Genomic DNA, 13,010 nt, shown 5'->3' on the forward strand with positions numbered 1-13,010 from the left:
AACTCCTTTCTTTTCTAAAACTCTCCGGAGCACTTCTCTTTGAACTTTATCATATGTTTTTTCTAATTCAATAAGTATCATATGTAAATCCTTCTTATTCTCTCTATATTTCACCATGGCTAAAGCAAAAAAGATATGGGATATGATCCTTTTGATGTAATCCAACTGAAATAGAAAATATTTGGTCAAAGCATGCACATGCATGCAATGTGTTTAAACACAACGTACATATGTAGATCCTCCTTACTCTCTCTATAAGTGTCCATCAAAACTCTCAAAAAATGCATAGCATCCATAATAGACTAACTTAGCATGAATCCAAACAAATTATACGAAAAAAAACCTTACAATCAACAGGCCGTCGAGATGTCCGGAGACCGAGAAAATAACAGCGACGATGAACGACTATCGGCGCGACCAGGAATGCTAGGATCGTCGGCGAAGTCCGGTGACCGTCGGCAACCTCAATCTACGGCGAGCGACTGGAGGGAGACGAGCGAAACAGCGGGATGTGAGAGAACGAAATGAAATAAGTGAGCGGCCAGAGGGGCTCGGGCTTGAAAAATAAGGCTTTCGCCGGCGGATTGTCATGCGCCCGGGAAGCCTGAAACAATTTCGGCGGATAATGCGCCGGATTTAATTCGTTGAGTTTAAATATATCGACGCCTTATCCGCCGGTAATGGCGCCGGTTACTTTCCGCCGTAACATGCGTCGAAACAAGCGAAATGTTGGTTTATTCCGACGCACAGACCGGCGCAAATGACGTTGGACATATTCCGGCGTGCTTCGCGCCGGAAAATAAGTCGCAAATTTTCCGTCGCACCAATGCGCCGTTACATGTGTCGTCAATACCGTCGCATAAGTATCCGCCGGAAAGTCTGACGGTAATCGCGTGTTTTCCCGTAGTGAATGCCGACGACGTTCCAGAGGCAACGGTGCCATCCGTTTGGCAATTAGACGTCATGTCGTCTCCGTAGAGGCGAATTTCCGCAATATGCGTGCCTTCACATCATATTTAGATCGTCTTTGAAATTTGCAACACCATCTCAAATGATCCAATTTGATCAAATAAACTATAGACTCTTAATGTCGACGACGTTTCGAATGCAACGATGTCATCCATTTGGCAATCGGATGTCATGTCGTCTTCATAGAGGCAAATTTTCGCATCATATTTAAATTACCTTTAAAATTTACGACACCACATCAAACGATCGAAATTTATTAAATAAAATATATATTCTGAATGTTGACAATGTTCCGGACGCAATGGCACAGTCCGTTTGTCGATCGGACATCATCCGAGTGTCTTCGTGGCCTCGTTTCCTTCGTAACGCATGCCTTCAAATCATATTTGAATTGCTTAGAAATTCGCCACCATCTTAGACGATCCAAATTTACTAAATAAATTATATATTCTGAATGTCGACGACGTTCCGGATGCAATGGCGCTGTCCGTTTGTCAATCGGACATCGTCCGAGCATCTTCGAGGCCTCGTTTCCCTCATAACACATGTCTTCATATCATATTTGAATTGCCTCGAAATTCGCCACCATCTCAGACAATCTAAATTTATTAAATAAAATGTATATTTCGAATGTCGACGACGTTCCGGACGCAATAACGCTGTTTGTTCATGATCGGACGTCATGCCGTCAACATAGAGGCAATTTTTCTCGATATGCACATCTTTGCATTACATTGGGTTTCGTGCCACCAATCTAGATTTTCCAACTTGAATAAACAAAATGCAGTTTTTCATAGGTTGGCAACATTCCGGATGCAACGATAAAGTCTGTTCGTCGATCCGGGATCGTTTGATCAGTCTAGTGCTTTACTTTCGGGTGTTGGTCGTCCCTTTTGACCGATCTCGTCCGATTCAATTGCGTGGGGCCTCGACCCAGCAGAATTCAGTGTCCTGATTGCAACGACGCTGTCCGTTCGTCATTCTGAGGTCGTTTGACCCTTCAAGTGATGCATGACACCAAGGTGCGTAATGCTTTATTCACCAATTGGGGTCCTTTCTCACGTTGTTTAAGGTATAGGGGTCAACAATCGTGCACTAGTTTTCTTCTGCATGTAGATTATTGTGCACTAAAGAATCACCTGTTATTGCTTGTATCACAAGCTTCTATGTTGGCTTATAGATAGCTTGTATTTGCTACCAATCCTTTACATTTACTTCATCGCTAGATGTTGTGCACGAGACAAATCTCCTCCAACAACTCGTACATTTGCTACCACTCCTTTGCATTTCCATCATCCATATTTTAGTTCTAAAGAAAACATAATAGCATGACAACTCGGAAGTTATCTGCGTTGTCATCACTAAGGGAGCCTTCATTAGAGTCGTCGTTGTAACGAATTGTTGTCTCCCTTGACTCATCATTTGTGGATTCTAATGTATTATGCCTCAAGATCAAATTTGAAAGAATTCTCTATTTTACATTTCTAAATTACCCAACCAGAGCTTCTATGAATTCATCTTAATCCAACCGAAGCATCTAAAATCATATACATTAAAATATCTCATTATATTCATTCACCCAAAATCACATATAAAATAGTCAAAAGATCAATACAATTAATAATCGATCACTAGCTCCCGACTATAAAAAAAAATAGAACAAAATCAAAATCAAACCTAAGGATTTTTGTCAACCTCACTCCACTTGGTCCTGACCCTTTTCATGACATGAATTTAATAAAATTCACATAATGAGCTAAAAAACCCAGCAAAAATCCAAATTCACTAAAGGTTCCAACGCAAGACTTAAAAAATTAATATGTATGCTCAATTTAATCAATATAATCACTAGTATTCAATTTCATCAATGATCAGATATCATTAGTAAAACTCAAAATGATCAATAACAAAAGCAATAAATTATTACAATAAAATATATGAATCAATAGTAAGTGCGAGGATATAAATATGTCGATAATTATTAACTCAATTTAGTAGAAAATAATGTATCGGTACTGAAATCATTCATGTGTCACTAAAATAGGAGTCAATATCATCAGTCTTGTCATCTATCTATTATGTATCCATTCATATGTTATTTATGCACTTATTATATTATTCAGCAAGGCAGAACATTATACTTTAATGTGATGTTTTCATCCTTTCATATGTATTTATTATATTATTATATTATCATCATTATCATTATCATTTTCATTACATGTAGCTTTCAATAATTATTTAAGAGTCTTCACTCTTTGCCCTTCGGTCCACCCTCCTGCGGAGGAATGGTTGGGGTTAGTGCTTAGGGTTTTTAGGATTTATTATATATATAAAAAAACACTATTAATGGTCTAGCTTCGCAGCGCTCCAACCCAGCACCGTTGCACTACATGTTGAATCAAGAATTACTATAGAAAAGAGCGTCAAGCGTCGCAGCAATAGTTTTCAGCACAACCATGCTCTCAACATGGCACCACGGTGCTCCCAAACACATTGTGCAATGCTCCAGTTCAAATAGAAAATCAAAATTTATAAATATTTTTCATATTTTTTGGGTTATTACACAATGTGTCCCGATCTGCTTCTTCATCTATTTCAATTATATTTTTCTTTTCTCAATATTTTTTATTAGCATAAACATGAGAGTAATACTTCAAAATAAATAAGCTTTAATAAAATTAATTCTTTTTACATACCCTTTTTTTAGTATTTTCTGTGTTTAGGTTATGGGGGATGGAGATGATTTGTTTCTATCACCATCAAAAAAATCAACGTTTAAATCTTCTTATAATTCATGAGGTATTATCTCCAGTTAATCATCTACAAAACACTCATCATTTGATGACATCTCCTCACAAATCAAAAGATCTTCGTCATCTTTCAACTCTTTTTTCTTCAAATTCATATCTTTGAAGTCTCTTGTGTACATGATTTTTTTTTTCTCTTGTGTACATGATGTATATCAAAAAATTCATCTTTAGGGTTGTTAGATGATTTCTCATCTTCGTGTGCACTTGATTATAAAAACCCTAGTTGTATTTACATATGGAGGAAGAGTATATTAATCTCAAAACTACTTCTATGTCAGGTACTTAACATTACTAACTTATTTATGTATGTTTTGATCTCCTCCCTTAGGCACTTTAACATAATGTGTGATGCAGACAAGTGCTCCTTCATCCTAGTGACACCATCATTCATCACTTTCTCATTAAAATTACATTTTAAATACGCATGTGACTTGTCTTCGCCTCCCATATTAACTTCACTACTATGTTTCCATGTCGGGTCCTTCCCATTATAACTCAACACAATTTTAACCTTGCTACTGACCATTCTCGACAAAACGGTCAAAACCTTACAATAACAAGTTGAGAACAAAAATATTGAAACTCATAAAAATTAAATACATGATTTGAAGTTTGACATTTAAAAAACAAATTAGATTTTGTTGTGTGAATTAGATTTAGGAAATTCATGCATGCACACATATAATGAATTTGATTCCATTACAAGATATATGCATGTTTCATTTTAATTTTCATTTGGAGAATAAGTATTAGTTTATGTACATTTGCAATCATTCGAATCAAGGATTGAGATGTGTGCACAAGCAAAATCCTAAATGTTCAAAGATCTTTCAATGCAATGCATGAGCACATAACTTTAATATAACTTGGAACTCAGCTATTACAGAGTATACTTATTTGCTATTTATTTGGTTACCTACTTGCTACGTCAAATCATAACATTCATTTTTTGATTCGAGCCAAACTCTATAATAACGCCAAAAAACTCAAAGTTGAATCTCACAGTAAGCCAAAAAAGTGCACGAAAGGGGTGAAAGATTGTTACCTTCGTAGTAAGCGGGTTCCCGTCATTACTCCTTTAAAACCCAACATTGTCTAACTATTGTGACTTCCAATTCACCAGAAAGGGAACGCCATCGAAGAAGGCAAAGAAGCTAGTGGCTCATTCAAAACTATATCTCACGTGAAACAGGCGAAATCATACAAAAATGAAGAAATGGAGAAGAAGAGTCAAAGTATGAAAAGAAGCTTGCGGCTCGTTCAAAACTCTACCTCACGTGTAGCAACCGAAGTCGAACAACAACAAAGAAATATCGAAGAGTTGAGGGAGGTGAAGAAGTTAGCAACTCGTTCAAAACTCTACCTCACGTGAAATAGTCAAAGTCGAACAAAAATGAACTTTAGGTTTAGGTTTTAAAAATAAATAAATAAATAAATAGTAATTGAGGCATACACCTTATTTTAGTGAGGCGAGGTATGCATCAGACAAAATGAGGCACACGCCTCACATTAAATGCTTGAGGCATGAGCCTCGAGATGTTTTCTCGCCTAAATTGCGTTGAGGAGCACCTCTTATTGTGCAATTTTAAATAGTGCAATAACTTAAAAACTCTTGAGTAATTAATTGTAGGGTACACTTTATCTAATAGAAGATTTCATAAACTCTTCTATTAGCTAAAGTCAACTTAAAATTATCCCCTTAGATAAACATTCACCACAAATCTATGAGATACCCATGGACGAAGCAACCACAGTTGTAAACAAAGATCCTTCGATCAGGTTGGGTTGACTACCTACTCTGACTAAATAAACTAAGTACCACAGCAACCCGTGATGATAAAACCATGAAAACTTGATCTTTATCATCATGCCCCCTACCATCCACTCTAATCATAAAGATGATGTGGGATAAAGACTTGATGTTGTTGTTGTATCAAATTTGCACCTATTATATGCTCGGTATGTAGTAACTATATAACAATTAGCCTTAATCGAAAATGCTCTTTTATTATTGGGAGAAATTATTAACCACATAAGCTTAAACCTATAGGTAGCCTAGAACCAAATCTTAAAGTCATCGCAAAATAAGGGTGAAATCTCTAGTAAAATTTTATTTTAAATCTAATCTATCTTACTAAATTTTGGATCAGCACATTCCAAAATTTGGATAAGCACATTCCTTTAAAACAATCCTAAACAAAGAGACTAGGGCATGAATTTTCAGAGCCCACAAACATGCAAGAATCACTAATATAAGTTGCAATCCTTTCACCCATATAGTTCGTATTTGACCAATTGCAAGTAGCTGACAATATGGAATAGTGTATCATTAAGAGATATACACTAACCACATTGATATCAAATTTTAATTTTTATCCTTTATGATACTACATGTTTGCATCAAAACATAAGGAAAAAAAAAAGGATTAGTGACATTAAGAGTAATTTCTTAACCCTAACATTCATTCAAACAGTTAATTCTCATTACCACTTGATATTCATTAGAAATAATTTTCTTACCACCCCATGGCGAAACTCTCCAGCAATGTCAAGTTGCTTCCATAATGCAAGGACTGTCATTGTTAGAGTGAAAATTAGAAAAGCATATGCGGGATTCCTGTTAACCAGAAAATGATCGTCAAATAAGTATAGATTGATAATCAGGGGAATAAAGTATTTAAGCTTGCTCTAACAGACTAATAGCGTTATAATTAACCTTAAAAGCATCATAAATTCGTCGAAGCCTAGGATTATAATTGCAGCAATTGCCCAGAGGGGAGGTAGCCAGTTGTTGGAGCGCCTGTGCGATTCCTTAAAAAGGCAAACAGCTTATTTAAATTTTAAAGTAAAAGTTCACAGTAACAAATATATATGCTAAGAAACTTTAAAAAAAAAAAAGACTTGAAACCATTCAATATATATTAGTTTCCACTAGAAAAGTAAATTATTAAAGATTCCCAGTAATGCACAGAAGTCCTCCATTTTAAAAATAAAATATAGACCAACGAAGAAACCTCTCACAAACAACCTAAAGTTTTGTCATGGATCACCGAAGTGTATTTAAGGAAAAAATAGTAGTTTGCCTAGATTTGAACAATAGAATGAAGATAAACACAAAATACCATAGTTTGTGATCCCGTTTGAGTTATTCACTAGCAATTAAACCCTAAAGCTTGCACTATCTAGTTATTCACGTAAAAATGCAATCACATATCATGCATCGAATTAGGAGCACACCAATAAAAGAATCGAGTGTCATGGGTTAGGAGTACCGTGCAAAATAATTGTTTATTTGCTTTTATCACTTCACTTTCTAAAAGAATTTATATTAAATTTGATAAGATTCCAAAAAAATCAAATGATCAGCAAAAATCTCAAGACAATATTTGAATTATAGAGATTTCCGATATTAAATTCAAGATCATCCTAACTCCAATTTTAGCAAAATTATAATTGAACTGAACGTCTTGACGAGACGAACCTACTGATGCTACAAATTATCTGATTAACTCCAAATGAGTTCAGGTCAAATATTTGAATTATATTTGGAAACTTCTGAATATAAATTGATGGAACAAATAAATTCCAATTATAGCATGCTTATAGTCAAGTTGAGCAAATCAACAAAACGAATATAATGAGCCCAAGATCACTCGATTTTGGCATCATTAAGGTATTCAAATGTTTGAAGGACAATCTAAGATCAACAAGATCAATATGGATCGTACTTTAGAGTCCTTTGGATATGGATCGTACGTTAGTGTTTTGGATTCTGGCCAAATTTACCAAATGTTCATAGCAAAAGGGCTATAAATATAGTCTTATTCTCTTTAGAAAAGGTTATTGAAGAACTTATTAAACTAAAGAATTTTTTTTACATTTTCCAGCTATCATCATAAAAAATCATCACCAACAACCGTTGTCAATATCTTTAGACTCTTGTCAAGATCCAAGCTTGTCGTTGGGTATTTAATTGTCCGCCTATGAATATTTGAATTCTATGAACCTTACAATGGGAATTAGTCAATTGTTCCCAATACAATCCATGCTTCTTCAACTGTGAGGAAGGAACTATTTTTTTTTATCTCCTATTCTATTGTGGATTATTGCAACTAGGTCAAATCCCATGATTTTTCCTCTTTCCGGATTTTTCACATAAAAAATTTTTAGCCTCTTATAACTTTTTATATGTGTTAGATTTTAGTACAACGCTATGTTACTCTCACTCTAACATCAAAAATTTTCTAGAATGTAACATAAGTACAAAAGTTAAAACATATTCAGTTTTCTTTTCAAGCCATGTTTTGCCACCTATTATTTTATTAATTGATAAAATTAAAAATTAAAAAAAATATTATTCAGAAACGAAGCTTTCTCCTTCTCTCTCTCTCTATTTATAACTGTTGTACTGTATAGTAGTAGATAAGAATACAGTACTCTAATCCAAAATCCTTTTTTTTTTAACTGTCTCATACAATTTCCCCCAAATATCATTGGGTATGCTAAGCACATGATTTCCTCACATACAGGGATTTGCAAACCCTTTGATGGCTAATCAAGAAACATGAGAAATGGGAAATTGATTATCTTCGGATTTGAGCCAGGTAAATTCTTTCTTGAGATGGGTGCAGAACTTCAATTTGCATGACGACCATATATGGTGATGACTAGTAGGGTTTGAAGCACACATTGATGACTTCAAGCAGTGCATAAAAAAAGTTGCATGTGTGAGGTAATCTTGATTGTGAGATTATTCTAGGGAATTTTTTTTTTCTTTGAGTGTGGATATAAACTTGAGAAGCTTGGTGGTTAGTTTTATTTTGTATACTATGATTATGATTTATTTGCTTCTAGTAGATCTGATTAATAGGACACAATGGAGAAAAATGATTCATGTAGCCCACCCCACGTAGTGGGATAAAGGCTTGATGTTGTTGTTGTTGTTGTTGTAGATCTGATTATCTCTCCTCTCTAGCGGCAGTTGCTTGGTTGTATAAAATTTAACGACTTTCTATGTTTGCGGTTTCTATTTCCCTTTGTGTTTTCTTCAAGTGGATCGTCTTTTATCTTATAGATGTTTCCACTTCAAGTTATTTGTTGCCCTCGTTACAATAAATTTAATTAAGAGATCATAACAGGAAAAATGTTTCAAATAAAACACATCATGACAGTGTAAAAGATGCGCAGATTCAAAAAGCCAACCATAGATTTTGGTCAAGAATAATTATTAAAAATAAAGCATTACTCTTATCCAACAGCTACGATGAAAAAAGGAAGCATACCTGAGCTGAAACAGCCTGAATTACAGCATACTCAATCTCTGAATTGAACTGCTTCCAGATTAACTTACATTGTGCTGGTGATATCAAAGTGTTCTTCGAAGTAATCTGGAGGACGTAAGAAGTTTCCATTACAGTTGTTTCATCAATCTTTTATTTTTCTTCTTCTTCTGCAATAAACAAAGATGCAGTAACTAGATAATACCTCTGGCCAGGTTGCTGAAGCAAGGGGATCTGCAGAAGGTTTGATGCTCTTTTCTATGGAAGCCTGACTATCTAGAAGACTTGAATTGAGAATTTTTTCAATGTTATCTGTCTTATCATCCAAACGTATAGCAGCCATTACTGATAAAAGGTTCAAGGCCTGCATCATGATAAGTATATTTTAGCTAAGCAACACAAGAAATTTCCAAGGAAATAGTCAACTAATTCGTATACTTTAAAATAGTAAAATTCAAGGAAAAAGAAGCTGTTGAAAAAAGACATACAGCTGCACGAGCATCTTTTGTGATTATCCTCACATCTTCTTTTCCAGTCCAAACCCTTGGCATTGAATCTTTATCATACTTAAAAATGGTTGAGAATCTAGGAAGGAAAGAAACACTAAGAAAAATGAACGAAACCAGAAAAACTGAAAGTTGTAAAGGATTTCATTGACCACCTACCTATCCTTCATACGAATTAAAACCTTCCCCGCTTCTTCTCTGGCCTTCTTTTCTACAAAGTTCCTAGAAAAGTCCTTCAAGTCTCCCATAATCTTATTGAAGGTTTCCTGGTCCAATTCGAATTCAGAGAGAGAAGCTGACAAATCTAACAGAGCCTTTTTTGTCTCACTCTTATATAGCCTTCTTATAGATGCCCAAGTATCTCCCTCTGCTGCATCAAAAAGTGACTCCATGGGTTCCGTAAGAGCTTCAGCCAATCGATTCTGTTTCGAAAAAACAACAATCTCAATTACCACAAGCTTTTATTATTCCTTCATATAGGGAACAGCTTTAATTAAAATGTGTACCTCAAAATCTGCTACAAGTTCTGATAGTTTTGCATCACGAACAGATGAAATATGTGCCTCTATGTCACGACTTAATTTCTCCCTAACTTTGTGAGAATCCCAGTCTGCCTGCTTAATGGAAACATCTAATAGAAAACATATATATTAGATATTATAAGACCAATTTGTTAAAAGAACAAGATGTGATAGTGAAATGCTCCCCCATTCGCCTGAAGGTAAAAAAGATGCTGGACAGGATAGGGTCCAATGATTTTTTTCTTTTTATGAGTTTTTCATGTAAAAAATACTGCATTCTATATTTCCTTCATATTTTTAGTGTGTGTGAATCATTGAGTGCAGCTAAGACATAAAACTCCACACTTTTTTGATGTAAGAAAAATCTAAAGAATGTTAAAAAATAGTAATATTTTAAGCTTCAGAGTTTTTGTGATTGTTTTCAGCACAAAATTCTCACAATATGTTATTAATTACATTGATACTGTAGAATAAGGCATGCCGTCTATTTCTACTTAAATTTATAGATTGGTTGCATTGATCAGTAACGAGTTTTTAAGTAAACAGTAAAAAAAAATCTCTTTTTCTCTATGTTCTATTTTCAAAATAGTAACAAATTAAAATTTCCGAAGTAATATATATACATGAATTGCAGGTCATGTTTTAAAATGAGCTTTCATACGTTTGCAACCTTTTTGGAGTAAACATGGAATTAATTTCTTGTTTTAGCTAATTAGATATATTTTAGAAGGCCTATAGGCATCTAAATTTTTGTGAAAAAAAAAAAAATGTAAGAAATGGATCGTTGATTTACTGCTTATGTAATTGGCTTCAACCTACTGCTCCCCTTAAAGAAACACTACATTATCAGTAGAAGAAAATGAAGATCTTATTTAATAATCCTGGGATCAAACTTTGAGTTGTCACTAATTATAAGTTACCAATACAGATCATGGTAGCACATATTTCAAAGTAAAACCCACGGCTAACCATCCTTCATGATTTCGTGGCACACCACTTCAACATTATATTTCTCGGTTGTGAGTAAACAAATCAAAACAAACAAACAAACAAAAAAAGAGCAAGAAAAAGCACCATAATTTGTGTAAAATCGAAAAACGGGAAAAACCATAGAACTGCACCACATCAAGAAATCAAATATGAAACTGAGAGAAATTGTATGGATTTTACTCTCTAGCACTCTTTCGCATCTTTTCACACTATTTCATATGATAGAGCATAACCGTCATTCAATTACTACTCGCACAATGCGAAAAGAAAAGGAAACTAACTCAACCAGCCCACAACGCCATGGTGCTGGACCCAGAGCACATCAGCACTGGGTTCTCTATATCACAATAGGTCCACAACGTCACAACGTTGTGTCTACACAATGTCTTGACGTTGAATTCTTTGTCTCAAATTGTGTCTACTGCAACACCTCAGCAAGCACCTCATCGAGCTTGATCGAAGGAATTGAGATATGAGCTAACAGTACAACCCGATTGATTAACACAATTAAATTTCACAAAAACTAAGAATCTCTCACTTGAAAATTGAATATGATCAATCATTCTACCAATCTGTAGTAACAATCATATAAAAAAATTTGTAGTTTGACTCACCCCTGCTAATGTGAAACCACATCGGAATTGCACGTAGAAATTTATAATGATTGAATTAGGCGTCACAACTTAAACTTAATGTTTCACTTTGAAAGGAATTAAAGAATTTAAAATTGTTTAAATTGATATGTAAAGTAACCGCACAATAAAAGACAAGATCTCAAAATAATATCAAGACTATAATGAAAACAAGTAGTGCAATAAACAAACAATCCACCACGTAACAAAGAGAGAATTCACCTCGAGTTTCCCGCATTTGCACTCTTTAAGGGTTAGCGGAAGAAGAATCGCCACAATCCGGAAGATGCCACCATGAAGGAGAGGAAGCCGGGGTAGAGATCCAACGAAAGTTAGCCGGAGGGGCTATGTGTAGACGACCAGTGATCCACCAACGTTCAGAGGGAAGATGCTCGAGCTCTTTTATGGCAAGAGAGCTCATGGGATGAGAGGAATTCCAAGAAAGTGGGCAAACAATAGGGTCGGCCAAGTGTGGAGGGAATTAGGGTTTGTGGGGTCTAGGTTTGGGGTTATGGAAAGAGCATTAAATCTGAAATTAATTTCAGTTTTAATTAAACGAGGGAAAAGAATTTGAAATTCAAATTCAAATTCAAATATGGGTTGGGGAATTAATTAGATCCTTAATTTATGAGACCTAATTAATTAGAGAGAGGAGGGGGAAGAGGTCGGCCAAGGAGAGAGGAGAGAGAGAAGGGTTAGGCATGAAGGAGGTGGGCCCAGGCAATTAAGGGGATTAAATACTTAAATCTGAAATTAATTTCAGATTTAAGTTAATTGGGAGGTTTTCCTAAATTGAAGGAGGAGAATTAAAGAAGAGTTTTGAAATTCAAATATTTTGAATTTGAATTTAATTCTCATCCTAAATTAGTGGGGCTAAATTAAGAAAGCATTTATGGTGGATTTGAATTCAAAAGTTTGGAGGGAATTATGTGGCCGGCAGCTATTGTGGGGGAGAAGGATGTGGCCGACATCTTTAGGTGGTGGAGCAAGGGGCCGGTGGGTGGAGGATTCAAGTTGGCGGCCAAGGGCTTGGGCTAGGTAACTTAGATCCACGAATTGAGCATTTTCCTAATATGAATTATGTTAATTTAGGAAAGAATTCAAAATATGAATTTGAAATCAGATTTTGAGTTGGATCTCCCTCCTAATCTTCATGCTCCATTTTTTGGAAAGAGGCAAGACAATTAATTTTGGATCCCTGGGAGGGGAAGGCGGGCGGTTAGGGTTTGGGGTTTGGGTGGCATTTGGCTAAGGAGGAAGGAGTGTAAGTTAAGTGGAAGGGATCTTGTCTAGCTTGACA

The 13,010-nt window shown here is 35.2% G+C and overlaps 1 protein-coding gene across 1 annotated transcript in view; it reads right to left on the reverse strand.

Annotated features, from left to right (window-relative positions):
• Positions 1-6,266: 6,266 nt before the first annotated feature.
• Positions 6,267-13,010, reverse strand: part of LOC110115283 (protein ROOT HAIR DEFECTIVE 3 homolog 2) — a 66,276-nt gene continuing 59,532 nt past the window's right edge. Inside the window, exons 15-21 of the mRNA XM_020848471.2 lie at positions 10,074-10,198; positions 9,727-9,989; positions 9,550-9,646; positions 9,267-9,425; positions 9,065-9,169; positions 6,499-6,593; positions 6,267-6,399 (exon numbers count right to left, since the gene is read on the reverse strand). Of these exons, the coding sequence (XP_020704130.1) occupies positions 6,267-6,399; positions 6,499-6,593; positions 9,065-9,169; positions 9,267-9,425; positions 9,550-9,646; positions 9,727-9,989; positions 10,074-10,198 (977 nt within the window). The remainder of the gene's footprint in view (positions 6,400-6,498; positions 6,594-9,064; positions 9,170-9,266; positions 9,426-9,549; positions 9,647-9,726; positions 9,990-10,073; positions 10,199-13,010) is intronic.

This window comes from Dendrobium catenatum, unplaced genomic scaffold (assembly GCF_001605985.2).
Source record: "Dendrobium catenatum unplaced genomic scaffold, ASM160598v2 fragScaff_scaffold_261, whole genome shotgun sequence".
In the NCBI taxonomy this organism is placed as follows: Eukaryota; Viridiplantae; Streptophyta; class Magnoliopsida; order Asparagales; family Orchidaceae; genus Dendrobium; species Dendrobium catenatum.